This window comes from Leucopleurus acutus (genome assembly GCF_964270905.1).
Source record: "Leucopleurus acutus genome assembly, chromosome: 2".
Lineage (NCBI taxonomy): Eukaryota > Metazoa > Chordata > Mammalia > Artiodactyla > Delphinidae > Leucopleurus > Leucopleurus acutus.
This window is the reverse complement of record NC_139143.1, coordinates 39,664,253-39,691,028: the sequence shown is the minus strand read 5'-3', so window position 1 is coordinate 39,691,028 and position 26,776 is coordinate 39,664,253. Positions and strand designations below refer to the sequence as shown.

General features: G+C 37.6%; 2 protein-coding genes across 3 annotated transcripts in view; both read right to left on the bottom strand.

The window, feature by feature from the left end:
- LOC309958286 (uncharacterized protein) overlaps positions 1-13,859 on the bottom strand; it is a 37,895-nt gene extending 24,036 nt beyond the window's left edge. For both annotated transcript variants that reach the window (XM_082834030.1, XM_082834029.1), the window contains exons 1-2: positions 13,610-13,859; positions 11,868-11,967 (exon numbers count right to left, since the gene is read on the bottom strand). In XM_082834030.1, coding sequence (XP_082690156.1) covers positions 11,868-11,967; positions 13,610-13,807 — 298 coding nt within the window. In that variant the 5' untranslated portion in view covers positions 13,808-13,859. The remainder of the gene's footprint in view (positions 1-11,867; positions 11,968-13,609) is intronic.
- Positions 1-26,776, bottom strand: part of LOC309958283 (UDP-N-acetylglucosamine--peptide N-acetylglucosaminyltransferase 110 kDa subunit-like) — a 267,922-nt gene that overhangs the window by 166,795 nt on the left and 74,351 nt on the right. The gene's annotated exons all lie outside the window — the stretch shown is intronic.

The window sequence follows — 26,776 nt, the reverse complement described above, 5'->3', positions numbered from 1 at the left end:
AAAGGGCAACATCCATAGAGGAAGGACAAGACAGAAATAGAGCAACCGTCACACAGACTGAAAAACGGCTTTGAATGAGCTCAAACTGAGAATGGACTAAGGTTTCCAGTCCCTATAGTAACTGTCTGCCATGGGCAAAAGTAAATCTTTTCAAGAGAATGATAACAACATCCGGAATGTGGAGGTATTTATATAGTTTCCTAAAATAAGTTAAGCCCCATTTTAATATAAAAAATAATTGGACATACCAGGAAAAAGACTAAATGATCAAAAGCTCAAAACAGAAAAAATGAAAGAAAGAAAGAAGACAATATAAATAGACACAGGAGGACAAGAGTTAATAGAGGTTGGTTAAAAAAAACAACTATGATTAAACAAAGAAAAGAGACACATGGCAAATAAGCATATGAAAAGATGCTACACATTCCATGTCATCAGTGAATTTTAAATTAGAACAATAATGAGATACCACTACACACCTATTCAAATGTCTAAAATCCAAATACTGAAATATCAAAGTTTTTGATGATACAGAACAACTGGGATTCTCATTTGTTGCTAGGAGGATACTTGGCAGTTTCCTACAAAACTAAAAATACTTTTACCATACAGTGTTCTAGTAATCATGCTCTTTGGTATTTACCCATAGGAACTGAAAAGTTACATCCACATAAAAACCTGCACATGGATGTTTATAACAGTTTCTTTCATAATTGCCAAAACTTGAAATCAACCAAGATGTTTTTCAATAGGTGAATGCATAAACAAACTATGGTATATCGGTACAAAGGAATAGCATTCAGCAATAAAGAGAAAAGGCTATGTAGCCATGAAAAGACATGGAAGAAGCTTAAATGCATACTGCTAAGTGAAAAAAAGCCAATCTGCAAAGGCTACATGCATATTATATGATTGCAGGTATTTGAAATTTAGGAAAAGGCAAAACTGTGGTGACAGTCAAAAGATCAGTGGTTGCCAGAGGTTGTGGGGAGGGAGAAAAGGATGGGTGAAGCCCGGAATTTTAAAGGCAGAGAAACTCCTGTGCGTGGTTCTGTAATGGTGGATACAGGTTATTGCACATTTGTCAAAAATCATATAATGTACAAAACAAAGAGTGAAGTCTCAAGTAAAGCATGGACATTAGTTAGTAATAATGTATCAATACTGGTTCATTAACTATAACAAATGTATTACGCTAATGTAAGATGTTAATAATAGGGGAAACTGGGTAGAGAGGTAAGGAGGTATGAGAATTCTGTCCTTCCTGCTTAATTTTTCTGTAAACCAGAAACTGCTCCGAAATAGTCTGTTAATTTAAAAAACAAATCTAGACCTGCATACAAAACTTGCACGTAAATCCAACCACAGCAGCATTATTCATAAGAGCCCCAAAGTGGAAATACCCCAAATGGCCATTTACTGTGAATGGATAAATGAAACATAGTAATATCTACACCATGGAATATTATTCAGCCATAAAAACAAATCAAGTACTGATGCATGCTACAACATGGATGAACCTTGAAAACATGCTAAGTAATTGTATGATTCCATTTGTATGCAATGTCCAGTCTAGACAAATCTGTAGAGACAAAGTATATTAGTGGCTGCCTAGGGTTTGGAGAAATGGGGGAGTGAGTGACCTATAATAGATTCTTTTTCTTTTGGGGGGTGGATGAAAGTTCTAAAATTGATTGTGGTGGTAGATGCATAACACATTAAATTGTACACGTTAAATAATATGGAAAGTAAATTATATCTCAATGAAACTATTATTTAAAATTATGATTAATGTATTAAAAAAAGGACAACATGTACAATTTAAGCAAAAATTATCTGTGAAATGCAACCAAAAGAAACTTCTAGAATTAAAAATGCTGAAATTAAGCACTCAGAAGATCGGTTGAACAGTACCTTAGTCAAACAAAAGAAAGGATTACAAATGTCAATTAAAAAATAACTACACTAAAATTTGGAGGGAAAATGATGGAAAAACAGAGAAATAAGTACTTAAGACATATAGAGTATATATAAAACACTGTGTCTAGCCAGCCCCAAGTCACACAGCCTAGGGAGGAGACACACAGCCTACCTGAATCACAAAGACTTCTCCAAAGGAAAAATGAGGTTCTGATGCCAGAAGTGGACGGAATGAATTGCAAAGAAAAAGAACAATGGTAAACTATAATGTAGATATACATCGGTAAATACATAGGTTCCCTGGGGTTGTGATCTGGTACAAACAATAAAAAAAAAAAAGATAAGACTCATAGTAGAGGCTGCTAGATTCTGCTGAGGAAAATGTACAGGGAGGGAAGAGTTGATTTATTTCATTATGTTTTTAGAGTCCACATTATAAGTGACATCATGCACTATTTGTCTTTGTCTTATTTCACTTAGCATAGTGTCCTCCAGTTTTATCCATGTTGACTTAAATGATAGGATTTTCTTCTTTTTTAAGGTTGAATAATATTCCATTGTATATATATACCATATTTCCTTTATCTATTAATCTACTATGGACACTTAGGTTGTTTCCATACTCTGGCTCTTGTGAATAATGCTACAATGAACATGGGAGTACAGATATCTTCAAATAATGATGATGTCTCCTTTGGATATATACTCAGAAGTGGGAGTGAGGAAGAACTTACGACACAAATCGACCATGTGTAAAAGATGTTGTAGGAATGAAAAAGTCTGAACACCTAGGAAGAGTGTGGAGTATTTGGAAAGGTCATTGTTCAAGGGCATACATAGTTTAAGATTATGACATTTCAGTGAGCCTGTGTGCATGAAGGCTTGCTTATATTTTGGGATTTGAATATAGTGCAAAGAAGTGTTGCTAAATTTTCGATCAACATCAAAAAAGAGTGGAAATGTTTTTTCTTTTATTATGAAACTGCAGGAAAGGCAAGCCTAGAATTCTAGGCCCACTAGAATTTTCCATGATGATAGTACTAATTTAGGAGAAGAATCATCCAAGGCCATAGAACAATTTTGAAAGCAAAATAAGACTGCTGAGTCTTCACCCAGTGTATGAGATTAAGTTTTAATGGCATATGATGAAGTGGCCATGACATAGCCGGCAGAGCTCGTTGAGTTGTTGAAAATGGCTCTTGAAGCTACAGGAAATGGACAGTAGACATAGAAAAAGAACAAGGTAAATCCCAAAGAGTGGAAGGACAAAATTAATCAAGAGAAAAGTCAAAAATCGAGAAGAAAAGCAGTAAACTTGACAAATAAAACCAAGAGCTTTTTCTTTAGAAAGACCAATAAAATAAGCAATACTTGGCAAATATGATAGTGATGAGACTAGCTATAAAACAGAGAGAATTTTTTTTTAATTACAAAAGAATACTGTGGTAGCTTTATACCAACACATTTGAAAATATGGACAAAATGGCTGATTATTGATTAGTTATGTGCAGCCATTATTTACTTCACAGATGGTGGTACAATTTACTGAACAAAGGAATACTGACAAAGGACCACATTTGAAAAAGAAGGTCGAGAATTGAGACTCAAAACTTGGCAAATTTGAGGTACCTTTGAAGTATATACTTATCCCCTGGGAAGGGACCAAAAGGTGCCCCAACTCTCCTCCTTCAAAAATTCATTACTGTGTGTATTCCAACCTCTTATGCTGTTCCATCAGTCAGAAGTCCTGATAGTATGTCCCAGCAAGGCCACTTCTAAATTTTTACCAAGAGGAAATGAAAGTATATCATCCACACAAAGACTTGTAGACAAATATTCCTAACAGATTTAGTTATAAAAGACGAGACGGGAAACAACCCAAATGCCCATCAGGAAGTGCAGAGTTAAATTGTGGTATATTCTTGTAGTGGAATACTATTCAGCCATAAATAAGTAAGTGAATAAATGGAGTAAGCTATTGATATGTTCAACGACATGAATGAATCTCAAAATCATTATGCTGAGTAAAATAACCCAGACCAAGAAAAAAAAGCATAATGCCATTTTTATAAAATTCTAGAAAATGTAAACTAATATATAGTGAGTAAAGCATAGAGAGAAGAAAGCATTGCAAAGCTGCACAAGAAAACACTGGGAATTATAATATATTTGGTATTTTGTTTGGGATGCTGGGTTTGTGGGTCTACGCATATATTAAAACTCACAGTATTTAGTATACTTTAAATATGAACAATGTATTGTGTGTAAATTGTACCTCAATAAAGTTATTAAAAAGTCAAACCCCTGATCACCTGCTTCCAACCAGGTGAGCTCTCATTCCCTGTTCTGTGTCCCATCATAACAACCTATTTGATAATTAGCAGCATACCTGTTTGCTCCTTCTCTCCCTATGGATTTCCAGCTGGGCGCCAAAAGAGATTAAGTGTCTCTTACAAACCTAACACAGTGAATGAAAGGATGAAGCATTGGTAGTCTCACTCATGCTGGTAAATATCTGAGAATGAACATCTTTTCCTATCAAATCAGGTCCTATGAGGACAGGGCAATAGGGGATGGATCAATGGTGGATACTAGGAAAGGTGTCTGCTTACTGTGCTCTGGTATGCAAGTGAGGGACAGGAGGGTAAACAGGAGAGGGAGTGAGATAGTTAGGAAACAGTGCTTTAACTTGAGACACATGTAGAAACCAGTAAAGAAAAATCTACATGGAGGTGGAACACAATATAAAAACTATCCCATTTAATTTATGCTACCTGTGAGACACCAAAGAACAATGCTTACATTTTAGGAATGGTGTTGGAAGTGCAAATCGAGAGGGAGATTTTGTGCATATGTTAGATGCAGCCGTCAGGGAACACCCATTCTGGAATGAAGCGATGTCACGTCACTTTGGGGTTTCACTGTCATTCAGCTTCACTCTGAGCTCACTGCCCTCAGGAAGCTAGCAGGTTAGACGCTTTAACTGAGAAGGGAAAGCTTTGAGTCCTCGGAGATAGTCCTGTAGCTGAGAGTTTAATTTTAACTAAATGGAAACGGCTCATGAAATAAAAGCAAGATTGAGCCTTTATGGAACATTTTAGGATTGTACATGGCGGCAGTCCCAAGATGAAAAACCAGGGTCCAAAGGTAATCTTAAAAAGATGCCTGTAGGGTCACTTAAAGCATCTGAAATGACCTACCATGGAAAATAAAATCCTAAGGGGCAAATCCTTGTGCTTTATCTATACATACAATTGGAAAGTTAAATAGTTATCTAGCTGGTTTTAGATATTCAGTTTTATGCAAACGATGTTATTCTTAACGGCATTTTTGTAAGGCCCTCATTGCATACCATTTTAATTTTTATTTATTTAGCCACTGTGTTCACTGCCACGGAGCTGTCAATTATAATTTAAGATATAATTATTTCCTGATTTCAAGGATTAGCCTCTCCCTGCGCTACTTAAATAATACTTAAATACTATGACAGAAATTCTGTGATTCAACACTCAACTGAAAGATAAGAACAGTGTTTCAAGGGGGTTGGAAGAGGAGAGATCTATGTAAGCAATATGGAACAAGTAACTTTGCAAAGAAGAGATGGGCTTTGAGGCTACTCTTGAAGGATTCTTGAACTGGGGAAGTGATATAAGATACAGAAGGGCATCCACATAGGAGAACAGGAGGCGTACAAGAGAGATACCACAGAAAGCTCTCAGGTTTCCATCCTTGTTTAAAAAAAAAAATCTTATGGTGTCTGAGTTTGTTCAAAGTCTAAGAAAAATATTAGCATAGCAGGGCTTCTCTATAATGCTGTAATGATCGAACCTGAATTAGAAACCACCTCAGGACAGAGGGAGGGTAAAAAGACGTCAATTTCTCATTGTCTCCCATCAACACCCACTGTAGACATAGTTCATAGATTAAAATCCTTTTTGACTGTGGACCTCAGATTGGACTGCCTGGGAATATGGTGTTCCACAGCACAGGCTAGTTCTATCTGTTTCTGGATTTATTTTTATGCTTATTTTAAACTTCTGTAGTGAGAGATACTCTAGCAGGGTACTAAATATCAAAATGGAATTCGTCTTTACTAATGGCTTTAAAGTTAATCTGGGTTAGGGATTATAAAATTATTGATATTAGTATTTCCCTACTGTGTGATGAAAGCAACCCATGCTATACCATGCATTTAAGAAACGTCACCACTCAAATCCCAAGATGGTCTTCCTCCACAATTCCAATGGCCAAATCTTTCAGGAACAGAATGCCATCCTCTTCTTAAATAATAATGTTAGATATAGTACTATTTTTTAGAGTTGCTTGAGGGATTGTTTTCTTGGTTTTTTTTTTTTTTTTTTTTTGCGGTACGCGGGCGTCTCACTGTTGTGGCCTCTCCCATTGCGGAGCACAGGCTCCGGACGCGCAGTCTCAGCGGCCATGGCTCACGGGCCCAGCCGCTCCACGGCATGTGGGATCTTCCCGGACCGGGGCACGAACCCGTGTCCCTGCATCGGCAGGCGGACTCTCAACCACTGTGCCACCAGAGAAGCCCTGTTTTTTTTTTTTTTTTTGATGTTAACTGTAACAGGCCAAGTAGGAGGCATAACCAATATGAGAGGAAGATCAACTTGCCTAGGGCCACAGATACCACAAATAAAAGACAATAATTTTAACACATATTTAATATTTTACAGGTTCTAGGCAAAATTCTATGAAATTTCACATACGTTAAAATCACCATAACAACTGTGTGAAGAGAATATTATTAGCCCCATTTTATGGATGAGGAGACCGAGGCTCAGTAAGATTAAAAGCAACAGAACACAGGTACAAACTCAGGTCATCTGACCCCAATCCCAATATTCTGTGTAATCATAATGATTAAAGTAACATGTATTAGGTACTTGCTCTATGCCATCTTCTCTGCTAAGTGTTTTATATAAATCATCTCATTCCCAGCATAATGTCCCTAGAAAGGAATATCACTGGCTAACATTCACAGATTCAGAAACAGGTTGATCAAGGTCACACAGCTGATAAGCAACCCAGCTAGAACTTGAAATCTGAGTTTAGAACTAACACTCTTTATTAATATATTTTGCTGCCTCTTAATGGATAGTGCAATCCTAAAAGTGAATTCAGTTACAGGTATTAGGACCTTATTCAGGCAATATCTATGTGATAAGGTGAGGGAGAAAATCCATTCTCTTGGGGAATCAGACAGCAAGCACACATTGAAATCTCATTAGAAATTAGTTACAGGAAATAATACGTTTAAATGTTTCAGTATATCATCCTCCTCCACAAAAAGGACACTTCCATTTTCGCTTAATATCCTATCCTTAATTAGCAATGACAAGAGCCTCAATTATGGATTGCTTTCTATATGTGCCTAAAGCCATGCTTAGCAATTTATATAAAATATCTCATTTAATCCTCACAACCAGACTATTAAGTCTATGATTTCTTCCTGTGAATCAAGGGAACAGTATACAAAGCTCAAAGAACTCGAACAGGTACTAACCTACCTAGTTAAGGGAAGCAGAGCAATTCTGGCCCACAAACACCTTGGAAGCTAATCATCTCTGCCTTTCACATGGAAGCCACAGTTGTGAGATTATTCAGCAGTCACCTGGTGAGATGTAATGCATTTATCTGATACGACTGTGGGAAATGTGCTATAAAAATAAACCCAGTGTGCCTTGCTTGTTGTGCCGAAGAAACCTCCCTGGACAGTGTGAGTGGATAAAATATTGAAGAAATATTGCTGCCCATGATTAGAGTTAGAGAGATGGAAAAAAATGAAGCATATATTTGAGAAGGGGATAAACAGCCACAGACTTCCTTACTTTTGTCCAGAGAATGTGAGCAATTCAGCAAAGAGCTCCTAGCCTTCCTCTGTGTAAAACTTGCTAGATGTTAACTTGCCGGGGCTGCAGGACCCAGCACCTCCTGCATGTATACCCTGTCAATGGAATGTGAGCAAAGGTAATGAATGTCACTTCTGGGATGGAGTGATTAAGAGCAGAGCCTCTACACCCTTTTCTCCTTTGTCTTCCAATTACATTCCAAAGGCTTTGAGGCCCTAGGAAATAGAGTCAGGACACAGAAGAAGCCTGGGTTCCTAATTCACTTCATGGAGAAAAGATCTCAGCAAATAAAAAATATCATGTTGGATTATGTCCTTAAAAGCACAAACTCTATTAGATAGATTTCCATCTTGGGCAGGTGAATACTCAAATACATAATAAGACTAAATAAAATATTTTTCTCCTGATATTCTGTTCATAAGACTATAATGATACTTGTCCAACTGTACAATAATTATGTGTTAACCTCTATGACTCCCCTCAAGACTGGGAGACCCTCCAAGGTAATGATAATGACTTTTTCACCTTTCCAGCTCAGCACCTAGATCAATACCAGGTATAGTATCCACAGTAACAAATATTTTGTGAATATATGAATGATGTGTAAATAGATGAATACAAGTATGAATAAATGAGTGGAGAGACTGGAGTATACAGAGAATAAAACAATTATTTTCATAACAAGACCACACAAATTACTTTCCATTTGACTTTAGAATGTATTTTTGAACTTATATTTAAATGTGGGTGTGTCCAAATCAATTCAAAATCTTTCAAATAATAGAATTAAGTCAAACCATCAGAGGTTAAAAAAAAGAAAAGGAAAAAGCTTGTCTCTCTTGTTCTTCATCCTCAATTTCGCTCCCTAAACCTTTCTGGCTTAGGCAAAGCACCAACCTAACTTGAATTGTCCTTTTTCATTCAAAGTGTGTTACCTTCCTGCTGAGTGTCTCAAGTAAAAGATAAAGAATAAATATGTTCTCAGCTCCTGTGAGGCTGCACGTTTAGTCTAGGTAAAGAAAGGGTAAAATAGAGAAGTTTGCCATTTTTTATATTACTTTCAAAGTTCTTCAAGGCTGTTTTAAGTCACATACCTGAATCAGAGGGTACCAAGCAGTCTGCTTAGGTATACAGTTCTGAATCTAATGTTTGTAAGTGGGACATGAGATAATGATCCCCTCAACCCTTGGGGCTGCCTGCTACAGCCTGGGTTACCCAGAACCCTGGAACTATTCACATTCAGCCACAAATAGCCTCTCTAGGGTCTCCCAGGAAGGTTACCCGAGAGAGAGAGTCAGACAAAAGGTCAAAAGTGGTCTCGGATGGCAGACACAGTGAGAAACGCCACACCCATGGGTCCATCAAAGTTCTCTCGCCGTTCAACCAGCGGGCATCAACTTGTGCAACAGCCAGCGGCGAGTATGCCAATGCTCATGGTGAACAAGAGATTGCTAGGACTGCCACAAGAACTAATGATCCAGAGCAAAGATACACCAGGTCAGGGGCGGGAGTCCCAGGAGACCTTGTCAGCGTGGGTTTAGGTGGTTACCCGCCCATCTCTGTCTTCATGTAAAGATGATATGACCGCCTAGTGGATGTGAAGGCTCTACCACAGTCTGTGCCTTCTACAGATATGACCGCCTAGTGGATGTGAAGGCTCTACCACAGTCTGTGCCTTCTACCATCATTATTGGGACATACCTTATAAAAGCAACCACCAACTTGGAACGAAATCAGTCTCATACACATCATCAGATGATACTGCAATGAGTTTTTGTGTGCCAAAGAAAGAAGAAACTAGATTCTTTTAAAAACACTGGCTTGAAAAATTTTGAATGATCGTAAAAATGATTAAAATTTTCTTGTCTAATGTGACAATCAAAAATAGATGTTATTAAAACATTGATTAGAATTACAGTCACAACTTCAAGAGTAAGATCTGGTAAACAAAACAAACAAACAAACAAACCAAAAAACACTTATGTTTGTGGAAGCAACTACAAGTTTCTCATTAAAAATCCTGAAAAGCATTACTTGAAAATTATGTAAATTAAGTATTTGATATCTTCCCCAATACTTTATACTTTATTATGGCTTGTTATTTTAAATTTTTATTTATATTAGTTGTTTTACTTTATCATTGTTTAATATAAAGGCTATACAATTTTTACCAAGCTCCATTTAGATCCCTTCTAGTTTATTCTAGTATAGCATACAAGTATCAGTTAATAAGTGTGCCATGAAGTGAAAACAGTAAGCAGTAGTACCCAACTATATAAGCAGCATATTAATATTCACAACTAGACAATGTGTTCTAGAGTTGAAGGGGGCAGAACCCAGAAGATACCCTTAGCCTATTGATTAGGTAAATATTCAATTTAAGATTATATATTCCCTAGACCCCACCAAAAAATAGATACCAGTGTAATAATAAGATTTGAGGTCTAGCAATGTAGCCCTTAAGGCAGCAATCGCTGGTGTTTCATGAATTAATTGCCTACCGTGGAGCTTTTCAACATAGAATACAAATTAATCCCACACACCTTACTATTATAAAATTTACTTACATTTTTCATGACACATGTGGAATCTAAAGATTTATAAATATGGAGTAGATAATGCTTTCCATTTAAATTTGGCATCAAGCTATCGCTCTGAGCCCAAAATAACAATGCAGACAACGCTGGTTTAAAAAAAATCCCAGATTTACTTAATTTTGGCTGTTTGTTCCTTTGCCTAAGTGTTTGGTTTTTTCTTTTTTTTAAATCTTACTCTATAAAGCCAAGCCAAAGTTCTTTATTCGAAGAATCAGATTTTTTGACTGATGGTGAAGCAGATGGATCACAAAATTAGGAGGTAGGACAACTGGATATTTCTGATTACAACTCTTTTACAGATTTGTTTGCTTGAGTATGGTTTTTTGCTTCTTATTTGAGCTAGAGTTTCCTCATCACTAGAATGAAGATTTTCATTAAATATTTCTGAGTGTTCTTTTGAGCATCATGTGAATTTGTGATCCTGTCTAACTTGTTGCAGAAAAAATTTAAATGTATATAATCTTAGAAGTATTTATACTAGTTATAAATTCAAACAAAGGGATTTTAAACGCTGAATTATCCTGATTTTATGCCATGCTGCCACTAATAAACAAACAGCAAGTTCCCTGATAGTGATTCTCTATTATAGGATATTGACATATTTTGGGATTTGGAGGTTGGATTGACCTCCCCCTGTTTACAAGACACAACTTTCTGATTTGCCACCTGCTATGTCTCCTATTCATCTTTTTGTAAGACTTTTTAAACATTAAGCAAAACCCTCATGGTACAGAATTTCCCACAAGTGGCCCACATTTGAACAGCGGAATTCAACTGAGACTTGAAGATGGGCCACACGCAGCACACCCTGCTGACATGGTCGTCTACCCACGTCCCTCCTTTTCTCACTGCCTGGTAATTGAAGTGTTTTTTTGTCAGTGGTTCAAAGCCTGTCTCCTAGGCTGTCTTATTATTTTTAAATCCCCGACAAGTCCACCACAGTGATCCAGCTCCTTGCACTTTATAGGTGCTCAAGATCTATTGGCCAAGCCAACACGTCTCTCTCAGTTTCTCTAGACTTGCAGGTCCTTAACTGCAGACCCTAGGGTGACTGGGAGACACAGCAACTGGCCTGGAAGAAACTGTGCATAAACCACAGATTTTTACTTATGCAGCTTTGTGCATTAATTCTGGATAAGCACATGATAGAATGTCATATGTGTGAATTTTATTTTTCAGGTGTAGTGATGGTGGGAAAGAGGCTGGTAATAGCTATTGTAGACCATACTGCATTACAAAAAATCTGATAAATCCAAGCAATTCAGTTCAAAATGGTCAATTAAGGGGGAAAATGCAGTCATTTAACTTGATAATTCTACATGATACATTAAGTCTCTCACAGACTCCACCAAAATGAAAGCGAAAAGAGTTGAACGAAGGTAGAGGAAGATTTTCTTTAAGGTCCACTACTTGATTTCTTTTAGCTCCTAAATATGTGGGAAGCAGTAAAGCATGGTGCTCAGGCCATTGTACTCACCTGATCTTGGAGTTGGGCAGTGTAATTTGTGTACTGGCTGAACAGATGGGTATCTGATCATAGGCAAATTCTTAACTTTTCTCTTCCTCAGTGTCTTCATCTGTAAAATGGGGATATTATTGGTACTTACTTCTTAACAGCTTTGTGAGGATTAACTACACTAATCCATGGACAAGAGACATGTTGTCTGCATAACAGGTACCCAATAAGTTACAGTGATTGTGTTGTGTTGTTGATAATGCCCATGACAATAATGATGGCAGGTGTCTATTTTTATCATTATAGTGTGATTACACGTCATATATGTTGTATCTCCTTGTTCTGAGATTAACATAGCCTCTTTTAGAGACCACCAAAAGGCTCAACAGTGTTGGTGAGAAACATCTGTGAGCAACAAACATTCAGAAACAGACATTCAATTAAGACGACCGCTTCCAGAAGCAGTCTCTGAAGCATGTCTGATCTAGAAGGGATGCCCCCATGCACTTCCTGCTGGGAGAGAATCTTCTATTGTTGCCAGTCAGGATCATTCCCTGTTGGTTTAAATTAACCTGAAAGATCGTCAGCAGTTTAGGTATGTTTAGCTCAACATCGCAGATTGTTTATACCTGTGATGCAGGCATGTCAAAAAAACCACCACTAAGCCACTGGCTTAGGGTTTCCAGCTGAAGCTACAGCGGTTCTTTTCTGTAAGCACAGGAAATCAGCCAAGCTCAGTTTGCTTAAGACATGCAGGTAAACCGTTTGCTTGGTCAGAGCACTCTCTCCCAGGAACGACCAAGATATTCTGAATCATTTACTTCTTTCCCATTTGCCATTCTTTTCATGAGGTGGATTCCCCAATCGTAAACACAAAGAAAGTGTTTAATCAGAAGCAGCCAGAAGTGATTGGTGATAACTGGGATTTAATGGCTCAATCTCAAATCTAGTTTCAGTTGTGTTTCACCAGAGATTTTTCAGATTCTTGCTATGAGAGTTTGGCAGAAGACAATAAAAATCATGATTTCCTCACTTTTTTCTGATGTTTTGCTATGGCACTAAATAATATGTTCAGTATTCCCCTCGAAATATATAAAGCACTTTACGTGGTGTGTTCATCATTTGCCTCTGACTAAAATGTCCAAATGACTGAGAATTAATGAAAATCATTATGGATAGGAGCAAAGGATATGTACCAAGATGTTCACTAAAGCATTGTCTACAATTGTGAAAATGAAAACATATAAACTATATAACAATAGGCATGAAGTATTTACTACTACATGGACTACTATGAAACCATTAAAATAATGATGTAGAAACAAAAAAATGTGAAAAACGGGTTTAAAATAAAACAATAACACACTAATATTAGATTATTTAGTTATTATTCTGGGTCCAACCAGAAGAAAAACAAACAGTAATTTGAGCATGGAAAGTGTAATGAAAAAACTATTAATTTATGAAAGAGGATTAGAGTAAGGAAGGAATGGGCAGCGACAAGTAAAGAGAACGCCAAAACACACAGTTAGCAGAAATAAGGAGAGCCGCTAACCCTCCAGTTGAAAAGAAGACCTCCTCCTCCCTGCCCACAGGACTGAGGTCCAGACCCGGTTGAAAAGGGCATGACTGTGGCTCACTGGACGGTAAAGAAGCTGCTGTGGTGTCTCACGGTGGAACTTTCTGGAAATATGCCCTCTGTAAGTTGCTGGAAATCCACATTCTAGGGTTCCAGTAAAGCTATGCATGGGGAGATTTCTCACCTGAGGCGCTACTCCGAAACTGCTTGATAGAAGATGCTGACGGAAGCTGTCGTCCACTGCTCTCTCTGCGCACTGCTGAAGCCGACTACTGGAGAAGTTGTGAGTCCCGGGAGCAGGGCTGAGGACGCCCTCGGTGCTGCAGGAGTGAGTGGGTGCTGAAGATGCCACCAAGAACCTTCCCAGCAAGCACCGGGGCATCACGAAGCAACACCTTCCTCAGGTGCCATCAATTAGGAAAGCCTAACATCACACGAGCTGGCCAAGGAAAAACTATTTAAAGGACCCTAGCACTTTTCACAGAGCAAGAAACAAAAGAGTGAATTTCGAGCTGAGAGGCGGTAACCAATGTTACCTCAAGAAAAATTAAATTAAACCGGAGGTTTTTTTTTTTTTTTTTGGCGGTACGCGGGCCTCTCACTGTTGTGGACTCTCCCGTTGCGGAGCAAAGGCTGCGGACGCGCAGGCTCAGCGGCCATGGCTCACGGGTCCAGCCCCTCCGCGGCATGTGGCATGTGGGATCTTCCCGGACCGGGGCACGAACCCGCGTCCCCTCCATCGGCAGGCAGACTCTCAACCACTGCACCACCAGGGAAGCCCTAAAAAGGAGTTTTTATCACATAATCAGTGAAATGCAAATTCAAGCAATAAGATGCCATTTTTGACTAAAAAACAAACTGACACAAAGAGTATATAATATTAAAACGTTAACAATGGCTCTCTTTGGGTGGGAAATTACCAGTGAATTTCTCATTTTTCTTGGGGCATTGCCATATTCCTACAATATAAATGTACATAGATTTCCAATGCACAAAAATAAAATACAATTATCAACTCAGCTACCCAATAAACTTAATATTCACTCAATAACTTTTACTCTGTATTTAATTACAGCATAAAATGTAAGAACAAATGCAATATGGATGCTGCATATTAAAGGGCCTCGATCAGTTTTACTCATTTTGTGGAATCAAGGAAAGGACCATTCAAGCGTTTCCATGAGTTTCTCTTCCATTCTACCTAAAACTCCCTCTTGCTGGAGGAATTCTGTCGATCAAATTCTAGTTATCCAAATCAACACATTTAATATATCTTACAGGGGTATTACTGCTTTGTGTGTGTGTGTGTGGAGGGGTGGTGGGTACAGGTGAAATAAGTTTAGGAAATGATCAATGTACCAAAGGGGAACAGGTTTACATATTATTGTTTCCATCTGTACATACCACACAGGTTTGTACAGAACTGCCATAGTGTTTGGATCTAGCTAGAGCCTGGATATGATTCTGCTTTACCAACCCAACAAGGAACTTCTTCTGTGCACATGATTGAATCAAGGTGAATGAACATGTTTGGGGGAAGTTTTAAAGGCCTACACAAAGCACTACAGCTCTGTCAAGTGATGTAATATAATTATAAAAGCTCTTTAAAAAAATTTACTGTTGCCTTTCAGTCTACCTTCCTGTATTTTACTACACTCTACCTTATTTTAAATGTGATTTAAGGAAATGTTTTGCTCCATACTTTCTTAGTCTATCCCTCCCTTTCTTCCTCTCTGCCTTATAAAAGAATAAATATATAATCGAGCCAAAAAAAACCCCCCAGCTTATTTGTAAAAGAAGCTTCAACTAGCAACCTAAGTGTCCATCGATGGATGAATGGATAAAGATGTGGCACATATATGCAATGGAATATTACTCAGCCACAAAAAGAAATGAAATTGCTTTACTTGTAGTGAGGTGGATGGACCTAGAGTCTGTCATACAGACTGAAGTAAGTCAGAGAGAGAAAAATAAATACTGTATGCTAACACATATATATGGAATCTAAAAAAAAAAATGCCTCTGAAGAACCTAAGGGCAGGACAGGAATAAAGACGCAGATGTAGAGAATGGACTTGCGGACACGGGGACGGGGGAAGGGTAAGCTGGGACGTAGTGAGAGAGTGGCATGGACATATATACACTACCAATGTAAAATGGATAGCTAGTGGGAAGCAGCTGCATAGCACAGGGAGATCAGCTCGGTGCTCTGTGACCACTTAGAGGGGTGGGATAGGGAGGGTGGGAGGGAGGAAGACGCAAGAGGGAGGAGATATGGGGATATATGTATGTGTATAGCTGATTCATTTTGTTATAAAGCAGAAACTAACACACCATTGTAAAGCAATTATACTCCAATAAAGATGTTAAAAGAAAATAAAAATAAGCTTTTAAAAAAAGCTTCAACTACAAAGGGACATGTTACCGCCTGCTACCATCAATATAATACCTAACAATTTATCATCGACGCTGTAAGAAAGTTAGTGGTGTATCTAAAACCATCTTTTATTTTAAATATCCCTTGTTGTGCTAGTAATGATTTTCCTTTATTATCCTCAAGTCATATATTTAAACCTAAAGAGACAAACCCAATTTCACTTCTCTAAATTATTCTACTGTAACCACATGTACCCTAACTGTAGGAGATGCTTGAGCCATTTTCTACTTAAAATTCTGAAAGACTCGTGCTCACATAATCCCCCCTGACACTTTTGCAAATGACCAAAAATTTCATAAAGGCCACTGGATCAGAACAATTAGTGGGTACATCAAGTAAAAAGCAATATAAAGGGTTAACACTAAGAATACCTTGAGGGAAAAGCCTAATTGTGTGCCTCTGTAGGTAAGACATCCATATTTCTTTTAAAATGCTTTTAGGGCAATACTACAGTTGCATGTTAATATACCCTGCTTGATTTAAAAAAAACTTTAATGGTGGAACATATCAAATTCAAATCGCACAAGTTGCAGCGCTTGATTTTTCTTAAAAGGTCCATTTTTACTCCTTACTCTTCAATCTTGACATCACTTTTAGAATGCGTCCCCAACACCTGCCCCCTGATCCAGGCAGGCAGTGATATTTCCTTACATCTATGTTTCTTTTATCACATTGCATCATAATCATTTACTTAATCAACTTTCTGCTTCACTACAATATGAGTTCTGTGAAGCCAGGATCCATGTTTTATTAAGTTTGAATCTCCAAAGTTTAGTGGATTTGCTGTTTCAACAAATATTTATTAAATGTCTACTCTTTCCCAGATGTGTGTGCTGGGTATAAATAAGGTGGCTTGTCAAAAAGAGAGATGCGGTTCTTGGGCTCATGGAATTTAGAGTTCAGTGAGGGAAACAGTAAATTAACAAGAAAACATTCTAACAAATAATTACAAATTCATACAAGTTCTATAATATAAAAGACAAAGACGTTGCGACACATATTAACCTGGGGGAATTTCTCGGGATAAACAGGACAAGGCCACCCTTGGAGGCCACTTGGAAGCCACTTGGAAGTATGTGAGGCTCAACATAAGGGAATAGAGTGGGTGAAGTTTCTGAGTCCAGGAGAACTCAGCAGGAATAAATGGAGGAGTGAAGAAATAAATGATTTGGAAATGAACACTGTGGCAACATGATGGAAAGTTGAAACATTACCTGTGTCTCTAAGAAGCTTATAAGCAGCAAGGAAATTGAGCCCGAGAATCCCCATCCTTTCCGTCCTGCAAGTCACTCAACCTATTTCTATTCTTTTTTCTTTTAACCAAGGCAGACACTGCTAATCAATCACGGCATTCTTCCCCCCAAGGCTGGACAGAGCTTAAATTTTTTTCTTAATTCAGTGCTTCTGCCAAACATTACCACTCATTCAAAATGGGCACTCAAGATGATACCCTTTTGCCCTTCCTGATGTAAGCGGTTAATACCATTTTTACCTAATTAATAAACATTTGATATTGGCTTGAGGGGGACAAGAGGTAGCAAACTGAGCTAATATATATAAAACAGTGAAGGTTGTAAATGGATAAGCAGCCTGGCTCATTACAGGTGCTGAATTGATAGGAGTGATTATAATGATGCTGGGAAAATATGGGGCATCCAGTAATTGATGGGAGCTAGCATTTGAGGCTACTCCTGAGGGTGAGAGAAATTACCAAGTGGGAAGCACTGAGTCACTGAAGTCACTCTTTCATAACGTCATATGTTAGCTTGGGACAGCCAAGCTACTATTTTCTCAAAAATACAGAGAAAAGAATATCTTTACACTCAAGCAAAAAAAAAAAAAAAAAGATCATCATCAGAAAGGATATATGCAGTTGGAAACTAGCATCTTGACCTAGTCCTAGTATAATTAGAAATGAAACCTCATCAGCTTTACTGACTTCACCACTTAGTCCGTGTACCAGAACTTCAGCAAGCCAGAGTTAGCCAGTCTAAAACATTCAGTTTTCCCCCACCTGCACTGAGTGAACCATGCATCTTAGGTATAAAATGATAGCATTTATAATTTAGTAAGAGCTAAACCCAGAAGTACTCTAACATATTATTAAGGTTGAAAATTTCTTAGAAACCAAAGAAATACAGAGGTTTAGTTCTTATGATGATATTAATTGGAAATACGTTGCATCTACTACATGTTGAGAATCTCCTTGGATATGAATTGATACACTGAGACCTAGCCATAGGATATAGCTACCCAATCCACTGCCTACTTATAAGTTCTTCTGAATAAGATTTTATTATATATTGTTTCACTTTAGAACTGCCTATGTTGGGCAGAGTAGTTTGCCTGAGTTATAGTAATAGTTACCACTTTGAGTGTCTGTTTTATGTCAGTGCCGTGCTAGGCCTTTTATATATATTATTTATAATGCATACAATAACCCAGTAAAGACTGACATGATTTCTACCTCACAGACAAGGCAACTGCAAGTTCAGAGAATTTAAGGAACTTGTTCAATTTACGTAACTAAATCAATGATAGGGATGGGATTTGGATGCAGTTCTGTCTCACTCCAGAGCTCATGTCATTTTCACTACCCTTTGTTTGCACGTTAGCTCTATCTCATTCCACAGCCACACACAGATTAGGGAAAATTAGAGGACCACCCCAGACACCACATTTGTAAGGGCCTGCCTTTAGGAAGGGGGAAAGCGGGCTAGCTTGTGGGGGAGAGAGTTGTTCCCATCTGATGCTAGGGCTTGTATAGCCTCCATCAGCCCCGGAATCTCTCTGACAGCACCTGAGCAATGTATGTGATCAGCACTTTCCACCTTCCTTATGGTTACATATGCTGGTTAATTTTTCCTGGTGTAGATGCTCATTTTAACAAGTCACTCGTTGTAGACAGGGCCAGGTGTAGGGCCCATTTCCTGCTCCACCCACTTTATTGAAGCCAAATACTCCATCTATATCCTTCCCGAGTTGTATCTCACAGTTATAGACAACAGGCACTGTGAGTCTTAAGCATGAATAGATTGACATAAAAGCATTCTCTCTTCACTAAAAGGAAAAAAAAAAAGTACACTTACTGGGTGATAATATGGCAGGAAGCCTGCTATATATCTTTATAAACAGGGTACCGAGGTATAATTATTCCACTTTAGCTCACAGATGCTTTCACTCGTTTCCTGATTTTCGTTTTGTTTTGTGCAGCTCATGACAAACCAATCCATTTTTGCAGAGATCAGGCCCCGCAGCTCAGTGCCGAATCTTAAGATACTCTGAATCAAATAGAGATGAGCAGCTGGGAAGATGGGGGAGGCGGTCAGGGAGGCAGGGAGACCTGAACAGATGAGTAACGGGGACCAGGAAGGAGGACAGAGGCTCCATACATGATTTAACATGAATATGGGCCCTCTTGCCAACCAGATGCATCATCTTTATGCAACTGGAATGACCCCTTTTCCCACACCTCCCTAGGCTACACAGAATGCTTTGACTGATTTTTATTGACAGCTCAGCATGTGCTATAACAGCAGTAGCACACCGAGTAGAACAGGTTGACAGTGTGGCAGATACCGCCATCCCTTTCCAATGTTTGTAGGCTTTCTGAGCAGGCCGCGGGTGTCCTGTGCACCTCACTCCTTTTCTAGCAGAGGCCAAGCGATGCAGACATTAACTATGCACCTAAATGAGACTCCTAATGAGACAGAGCAGGACCCTATGATCCTTTCCCCTAACCATGTCCTCTGCCTGCTTTTTGTCTGTGGAAAAACTTTAGCCAAAAATTAAGTTTAATCAGAGAAGTGAGAAAATGCAGAAGCAAAAAATAAAAGCAGTCAAACAGGACAAAACAATAATAATTTATCAGTAAGCAAAGTTAAGGACCTTTAGTTCCTCCTCAGTGGCTATAAATAATATTCTGAGCCATATCCTGTGAGCTGTGTGAAACCCCACTAGGTGAAGAAGTTAAGTACCTGATGACCAGACTGTAGGCATGACATAAGCTGCCACAATTCACAATTCTGAGAACTGGCCTCAAAGAAATGAGAACGAACCGACCCTGGAACTGAAGACTAACTGTACTTAAAACAATCAAGATGACACTGGTCAGACCACCGATGACCAATTTCAAGATGACGGTCAGAGCTGACTGTGCTGTTTCTGCGTGTAGCCCCCCTCCCTCCGCCTATAAAAGCTCTTGCCCCCTGATTGGGTGGGTGCGGGGAGTTGGCCTTCGGACAGGCGTCCTCCCTCCCACACCCCCTGGTCGCCGGCACCCAAAACAAAGTAAACTTTCCTTTCCACCAACCTTGCCTCTTTACTTGCTTTTGAGCGGCGAGCAGCTAGACCCCACCTCCGGTTACACTAACAGGAACGGCAAAGAGAAAAAATCATTTAAAAACATGATGTAGAGAACAAATGTATGGACACCAAGGGGGGAAAGTGGCGAGGGGAGGGTGGTGGTGGGATGAAGTGGGAGATTGGGATTGACGTATATACACTAATATGTATAAAATGGATAACTAATGAGAACCTGCTGTATAAAATAATAAATTAAATAAAATTTAAAAAATTTAAAAAAAACCATAAGTGGCATTTTATGCACCAGTTCAAATAAGGGGGAACCTAATCATTGTGAATGATAAACAAGTTTGTGAAAAACCCACTGCTTATTAGAACAGCACGTTCCATGTAAAAAGAAATTTTCTAATGGTAAATATAGCAGAAGGCTACAATTACAACCTTTCAATGATTGCAATCCACAGAAAAGCCATTTAGTGATAAATTGGAGAGCAAGAGGAGACTATCACCTGTTTAAGCTTCCACTGATTCTATCAAGTTGTTTGCCTGGCAGTATCTAGGCTATGATGGAAAAGCTGAGAAAAACTCATTTTTCCTCTATCTAAATATTATTAATTGCAAGCATTCATTTTGAAAGATTTGTGGCTCTTTGGGAGAAAAGGATCTGCTTGACAACTACTAATTATACTTAATAAATAATACTTATCATTACATAATTATTTTCATATTTAAATCCTTTCACAGATTTTGTTTCCTCATATGGAATATCAGTGCAACTTGACTGCATATAATGTTATGATATTTCTGTGAAAACAGCCCCAAGTAGTAAGCTTTCATAAGCAAATTGGGGCCTTACTCTTATCTATATTAACAAGTGTTAACAAATCATTAGAATTTCCTTTTTCAGCACCTGAAGAGCCAGGCAGTACTGAACAACTATCTGAGGAGCACTGAACTGACTTTTTGGCAAAACACCCAGTTAACACCAAAACTGTGCAAAAATATTTAGAAGAGGCAGAGACATGAGGCAACAAGATCAATGAGAGACGTATTAAATTAAAAGAAATGCCTATCTCTCTCTATCTGCCTACCTATCTATCAACAGGGTGAAAACAAAAGAGCAAAACAAATGAAATCAATATACTTAATAGAGTTGTGAATGTAAAGGTCTGAATATAGATTTTTTAAAAATTGTCTGCACGAGTTGGATATTTGACCTAGTGAGTACATGTGTAGAAATTTATTCTAAGGATTTCACAGAAATCTGGGTACCATGGCACTAATTGGAATACTATTTGTAAAAAAGAAAAACTTGGAAATAATTTGTTTCCAACAATAGGGCATTGTTTAAATAAGTGATATCATATGTTGAAATATTAAATAATTTTTAAAATTTCTAAATGAAGAATATTAGATCATGTGGAAAATTGTCATGATAACATTAGGTGAAAAGGTACTAGAAATTAAAATTATATAAACAGTATATCTTAGCCTTATTAAATAATGTATGTATAAAATATATGTAAATATATATGTTTATATAAATATATATGCTTATATATGTGGGAAAATGCAAAAATGGAAAAGATAATATTTATCTCAGAGTTCTGCAAGTGTATTTATATTTTTCCTTTACATTTTTCTGTATTTTATAATTTTTCTACCCTAAAATATTAATTTAATTACTATATATTTTTGAACAACTCTATTTTTAAAAATTGTTTTTACATATAGAGTGGTCACGTGTTTGCTTAACAGAGTGCAAGTGAAAAATAAAGGCTGTTTTTGTGGTTCTCATGATGTTTAAAAGACTAAAACAAGTTCTGAGACCTCGAAGTCTACTTTGGCCACACAATTCCACATCTAGTCTGGGAGCTCATCATAAGACTATCAAGCAACTGGGTGAAAAAGATATTTGCTGCAACACTATTTATAATAGGAGAAACATGGAACCAACATTAAGGTCTACCGAAAGGGGATTTATGAAATGAATGGTGGTACAGCCACTGCCTAGAGCTACAGCTATTAAAAGGATCATGTTCCGGGAACACAAATTCACCCAGGAGGGGCTGTTCTTGCAGGCTGTTTGCATCAAACAGGAAACCCTGACGATGAAGCTCTCATTGGAGAAAACCTCCCAGGGCATCAGATGTACCTGCGCTTCAACTTTCCTCACATCCAGGTAAGGCTGCACACCAAGTATCACCAGACTGTCCACTTTTCAGGAGAAGTTGCAACATGCCTAAGCTTTTCAGATGTTGTGCAGGCCCGGGGGTGGGACTGGGGGGTAGGAAATAAAATGTCTATGGGCTGAATTTAACTAGTCAGCCAAGAGTTTGCAAACTTTGATTCAGAATTAAATTTATAACTATGTAATAATGTCCAATGCTTACATCGAATTTTAAAATGGGTTTAAAACATTAGTTTTTTTTTAGGTTAACTACGTGTATATGTTAGTATGTTTGTGTGATGTTCACACAAACGAACATACACACAATATAGTGAGATAAAAAGCAGAGATGAATGGATCTGAAAGTACTTTTCTTTGGGTAATGGGTTATTTTGAATGACTTCAGGGCTTTTTTTCCATACTACTCTATATCTATATTCTATTATATAAAATATTGTATATTTATACTATTCTGTATTTTTATTTTTGAAACAAACACATGCAGATTTTATGATATAAGAATTAGACAATTATACTTAGTAGAAATATAGATTTCCTTTTTTGCATATGTTGTCTCATTCTGTCTCAAAAGGACCATGTCAGAAGCACTAGATCCAGTTCTGAGCATTGCCTTTTTGGGAGTATTTTAGAAAACAAAAGCAAGTACAAACATCAATAAACAAGATGGGAAAGGGCCTAGACATATTTTCACAGGATTTTTAGGAAAAAACATTAGATGTTTTCCTGAAGAAAAGTAGACTTCAGTTGTGTGATAATGGACTACAAAGATGTGAAGTGCAAACATGGGTATTTGAAACTCAAATATTTTTCTCTGTAGTTCCATCAGGTCAAGCTAAGACCAATGGGTGACATGCTTCAGGAAGGCAACTATAAGGAAGTACTTTGTAGAAATTATAGCTGTTCGTATGCTGGATGACTTAACTCACCAAGTAGAGCATTCAAGATACGAGGAGTGCTCAAACAGAGGCCAGATTACCAGTACTTTTATAGCATGAATTCTTACATTGGATGAGGTGATAAAACAGATGACATCAACTTCTAAAATCGAGATCATATTTCCCTTTGAGTCCTAACACTATGATAATATAATCTCAGTTATGGTATAAAGCAGGTAACTGATTTGAGAAGGGTACTGAGTTTGAGGACATATTGACTGATTCATTCCACAAATACTTTACTAACGGACTAGGCTAAGGGCCTGGGATCCCATGAAACAAAATGCCAGCAGAAGTGGATCTCTTTAATGAAACAAAGTATGTGGAAGACAAATCATCAAATGCTTACTTACAGTAAAGCATGCAATGTATCCTGAAATAGGATATATAAATGACTATATGTCCAGGGCTTGCCCCAAGAGCAAGTCTTCTCTAAGTGGATTATTTTCTTTTCTCTTTCTTTACCTTGTCTTCCCCACTTACACCTCTACTCTCTGCTTCAGTGAAAGATATTTCTCCTTTCCACTTCTAGCTGAAAAAAAACCAAGTCTCAGGTGTCAATTTACTATGTAACTGTGGGTCCCTCTCTGTATTACAAAACAAGACTCAGGGGCCAGTGAGTCCTGATATCATGACCTCCGGAAGGGTCACAAGGGATCTCTGAAAATTTCAATAGTTTTAGAGTCTTTTCTACATCTTTTCCAATGATTCAGGTATGGAGGTTTCTATATCTTGGGCCTAGAATTCCTTCTAAGTGGCGAGTCGATGTGGTTTTAGTGCTTATATCCTATAAGTTCTTTTAATTAGTGTCTTATAGCCTCCCAAAGTGTTTATATATATATGACTGGCCACCATTTAAAATGAAAAAAATAATTTACATTGCTGCTTATCCTCATCGAGTTGCCCAGTTAAGAAGCAGAACTACACTATCAGAGCATCCACTTTTGTAATACCTTAGCCATAGTATTTTAACATATATAGTAGTTCTCAATATTTACAGTGTATTGGAAGCACCATATTAGTCAGGATACTCCAGCGAAACAGAACCAATAGGAGATATATAATAAATATAATGTAATATATGTAATTGCTTTAACATATGTAATTGATATTAAACATATTAAATATTAAATATATTGTATATTAAATATAAGCTGGAAACTAGGAAATCCAGGGCTGTAGTTTTCAGAACTGACGTAAGCCACAGTCAGAGGGCAGGGGATCAGATCAAACACTCAGGCAGAGAGAGCAAATTCTCCTTTCCTCTGACTTTTTATTCTTTTGGGGCCCTCAAGAGATTGGATGAGGCCCACCTACACTGGGGAGGGAAATCTGCTTTACTCCATCTACCAATTCAAATGCTAATCTCATCTGGGAACACCCTCACAGACCCACCCAGAAATAATGTTTAGCAAAATATCTGTGTATCTCAGGATATAGTTGAGTTGACAGTTAAAATTAACCATTACATTCTGCAAACCTTAAAATATACCAATGCCTCAGTCCAACCCCCAGAAATTTATATTTAATTGGTATAAATTACAGGCTGGGCTTTAAGATTATCAAAAGCTCCCCAGGAGATTTTAATGAATCACCAAAAGTTAAGAACCATTAACATCATAGAACATTTCTTTCCTGATGAGAAATCAAAATGCTTCTCACTTTTAGTGTTGATGCCCTGGGAGAGATATTATCTACCTCTGTAAGGTGCCTTCAGAGTATCCCACTGTACCCCATGTAGTCAGTATTTTCAAACAGGCCACTGCAAACATGTGCCTCCAAGTCTGGTAAAAGTCAATCCAAATATTTTTCCCCAATATGGTAGTAGATGGGTAGAATTTCTTTTATGATCACCACGTTGTATGGTAGGCATAATTATTCCCATGTAGAGGGTAAACTGAGATTCAGAGAAAAATAGGGGTGCATATTGCCAAAAAGCTAGTGAATGTAAAAAATTAGGAAAAGGTCAAGTTTTCTGATCCGATTTAAATAAGTAGTAGGTATCATTATTTTATTTATTCCACAGATACTACTGTCAGGGGTGAGTAGAAAAAAAGCAAATGAATAAAAATGTAGTCAGCCTATGAACGGGAAGATTAGCTAGCATCCTTCACACAAAAGACCTGATATGTATTCGACCACTAGAGAGGTTTAGTCAGCTGTATTTACAGTCCCATAAATGGAAGGAAGCATCATGACAAAAGGAAATTCTATGAATCCAGGAAAAAACACATCAAATTAAATAAATAATTCACAGGCAGAGAAAAGATTACAGAGTTGGTTCTGATAACAATGTATCTAAAATAAGTGGTGATGTGTTTCTCCAACCACACAGGCTGCCAGTCCAGGTGCAAAGGAAAATAAATAAAACTATTATAGATCTAGTAAAAGTTAAACAGACAATAAAAACCAACAATGGAGATGAATTTTAAGTTGGTGATTCTTTGAACAATCCTCAAAAGATTTCATTTGCTCTGTTAACGCAATGTCAAGTCCATTTTAGAAATAAAAGAACATTTTTCTGCTTGCTAGAGTTTTAGACATAAATCGTCAAACTGTATTAAATCAAGATGCTTCTAGAATCATAGAGCTAAAGATCATCAAGGATTATTAAATAACTATAGTCACTCCCTCCTTTTACAGGTGAGAAAACCAAGGTGGTAAATGACTGTGTGATGGGCTTAAAGTCCACATGATTCCCATCAGTGGCCAAAACAAGATTAGAATGCAGGTCTCCCATTTCCTCTTCACTTAATTATTCATCATTCTTTAGCCATTTTGAGCACAACTAGTGCACTGCTGTTTGAAACCTGACCTTTCCAATGGCAGTCAAAATGCCATACTTTAATAGTGCTTCCATTGTCTTTGACCAGAATATTAAATAACTGGCAATCATGTTCTGAGCTTCTTTCCAGATGAATTATATGTTAAGCTCTATTTCAGTATTGATTTGTAATATACTTTAAAGCATGTTGATCTTCCTCTGGTCTCTTCTTACAATTCTGAGCTACATGAATGCTAGAGTTCCTAAAATTTGTGATTTTCTGAATGGCCATCTCTACTATGTCCACCAACCCAACAATAGTCAGTGCTTGTTGCTAGACAGAAAAAAAAAAGTTAATAAATTTACAAGTGAAATCCTGTGTTCATTTTTTTTTAATGAAAAACGGAAACCTATTTGATTTAGAATCTAAACCCTAGAAGCATACATAGGGCTTAAAGAAATGTATGATTCTTCTATGGAATATTGGAGAATTCTTGTTTAATCAATGGAAGCACATCGTTAGTTTACTCAGGTCCCTAAAAAGGTGGAGGAACTCACTTAAAAGAAACAAGTGACTATCTTAGTTAATGTAAATAGAAATGCATTTCCAGCTTATTTATGGTTGTTCATTTCTATACCATACAGTGGTCTGTTTCTCAGGACATCAGTATAAAAGGCAAATTGATAGGTGAGAAGGATAAGTGGTATAATAAAAAAGT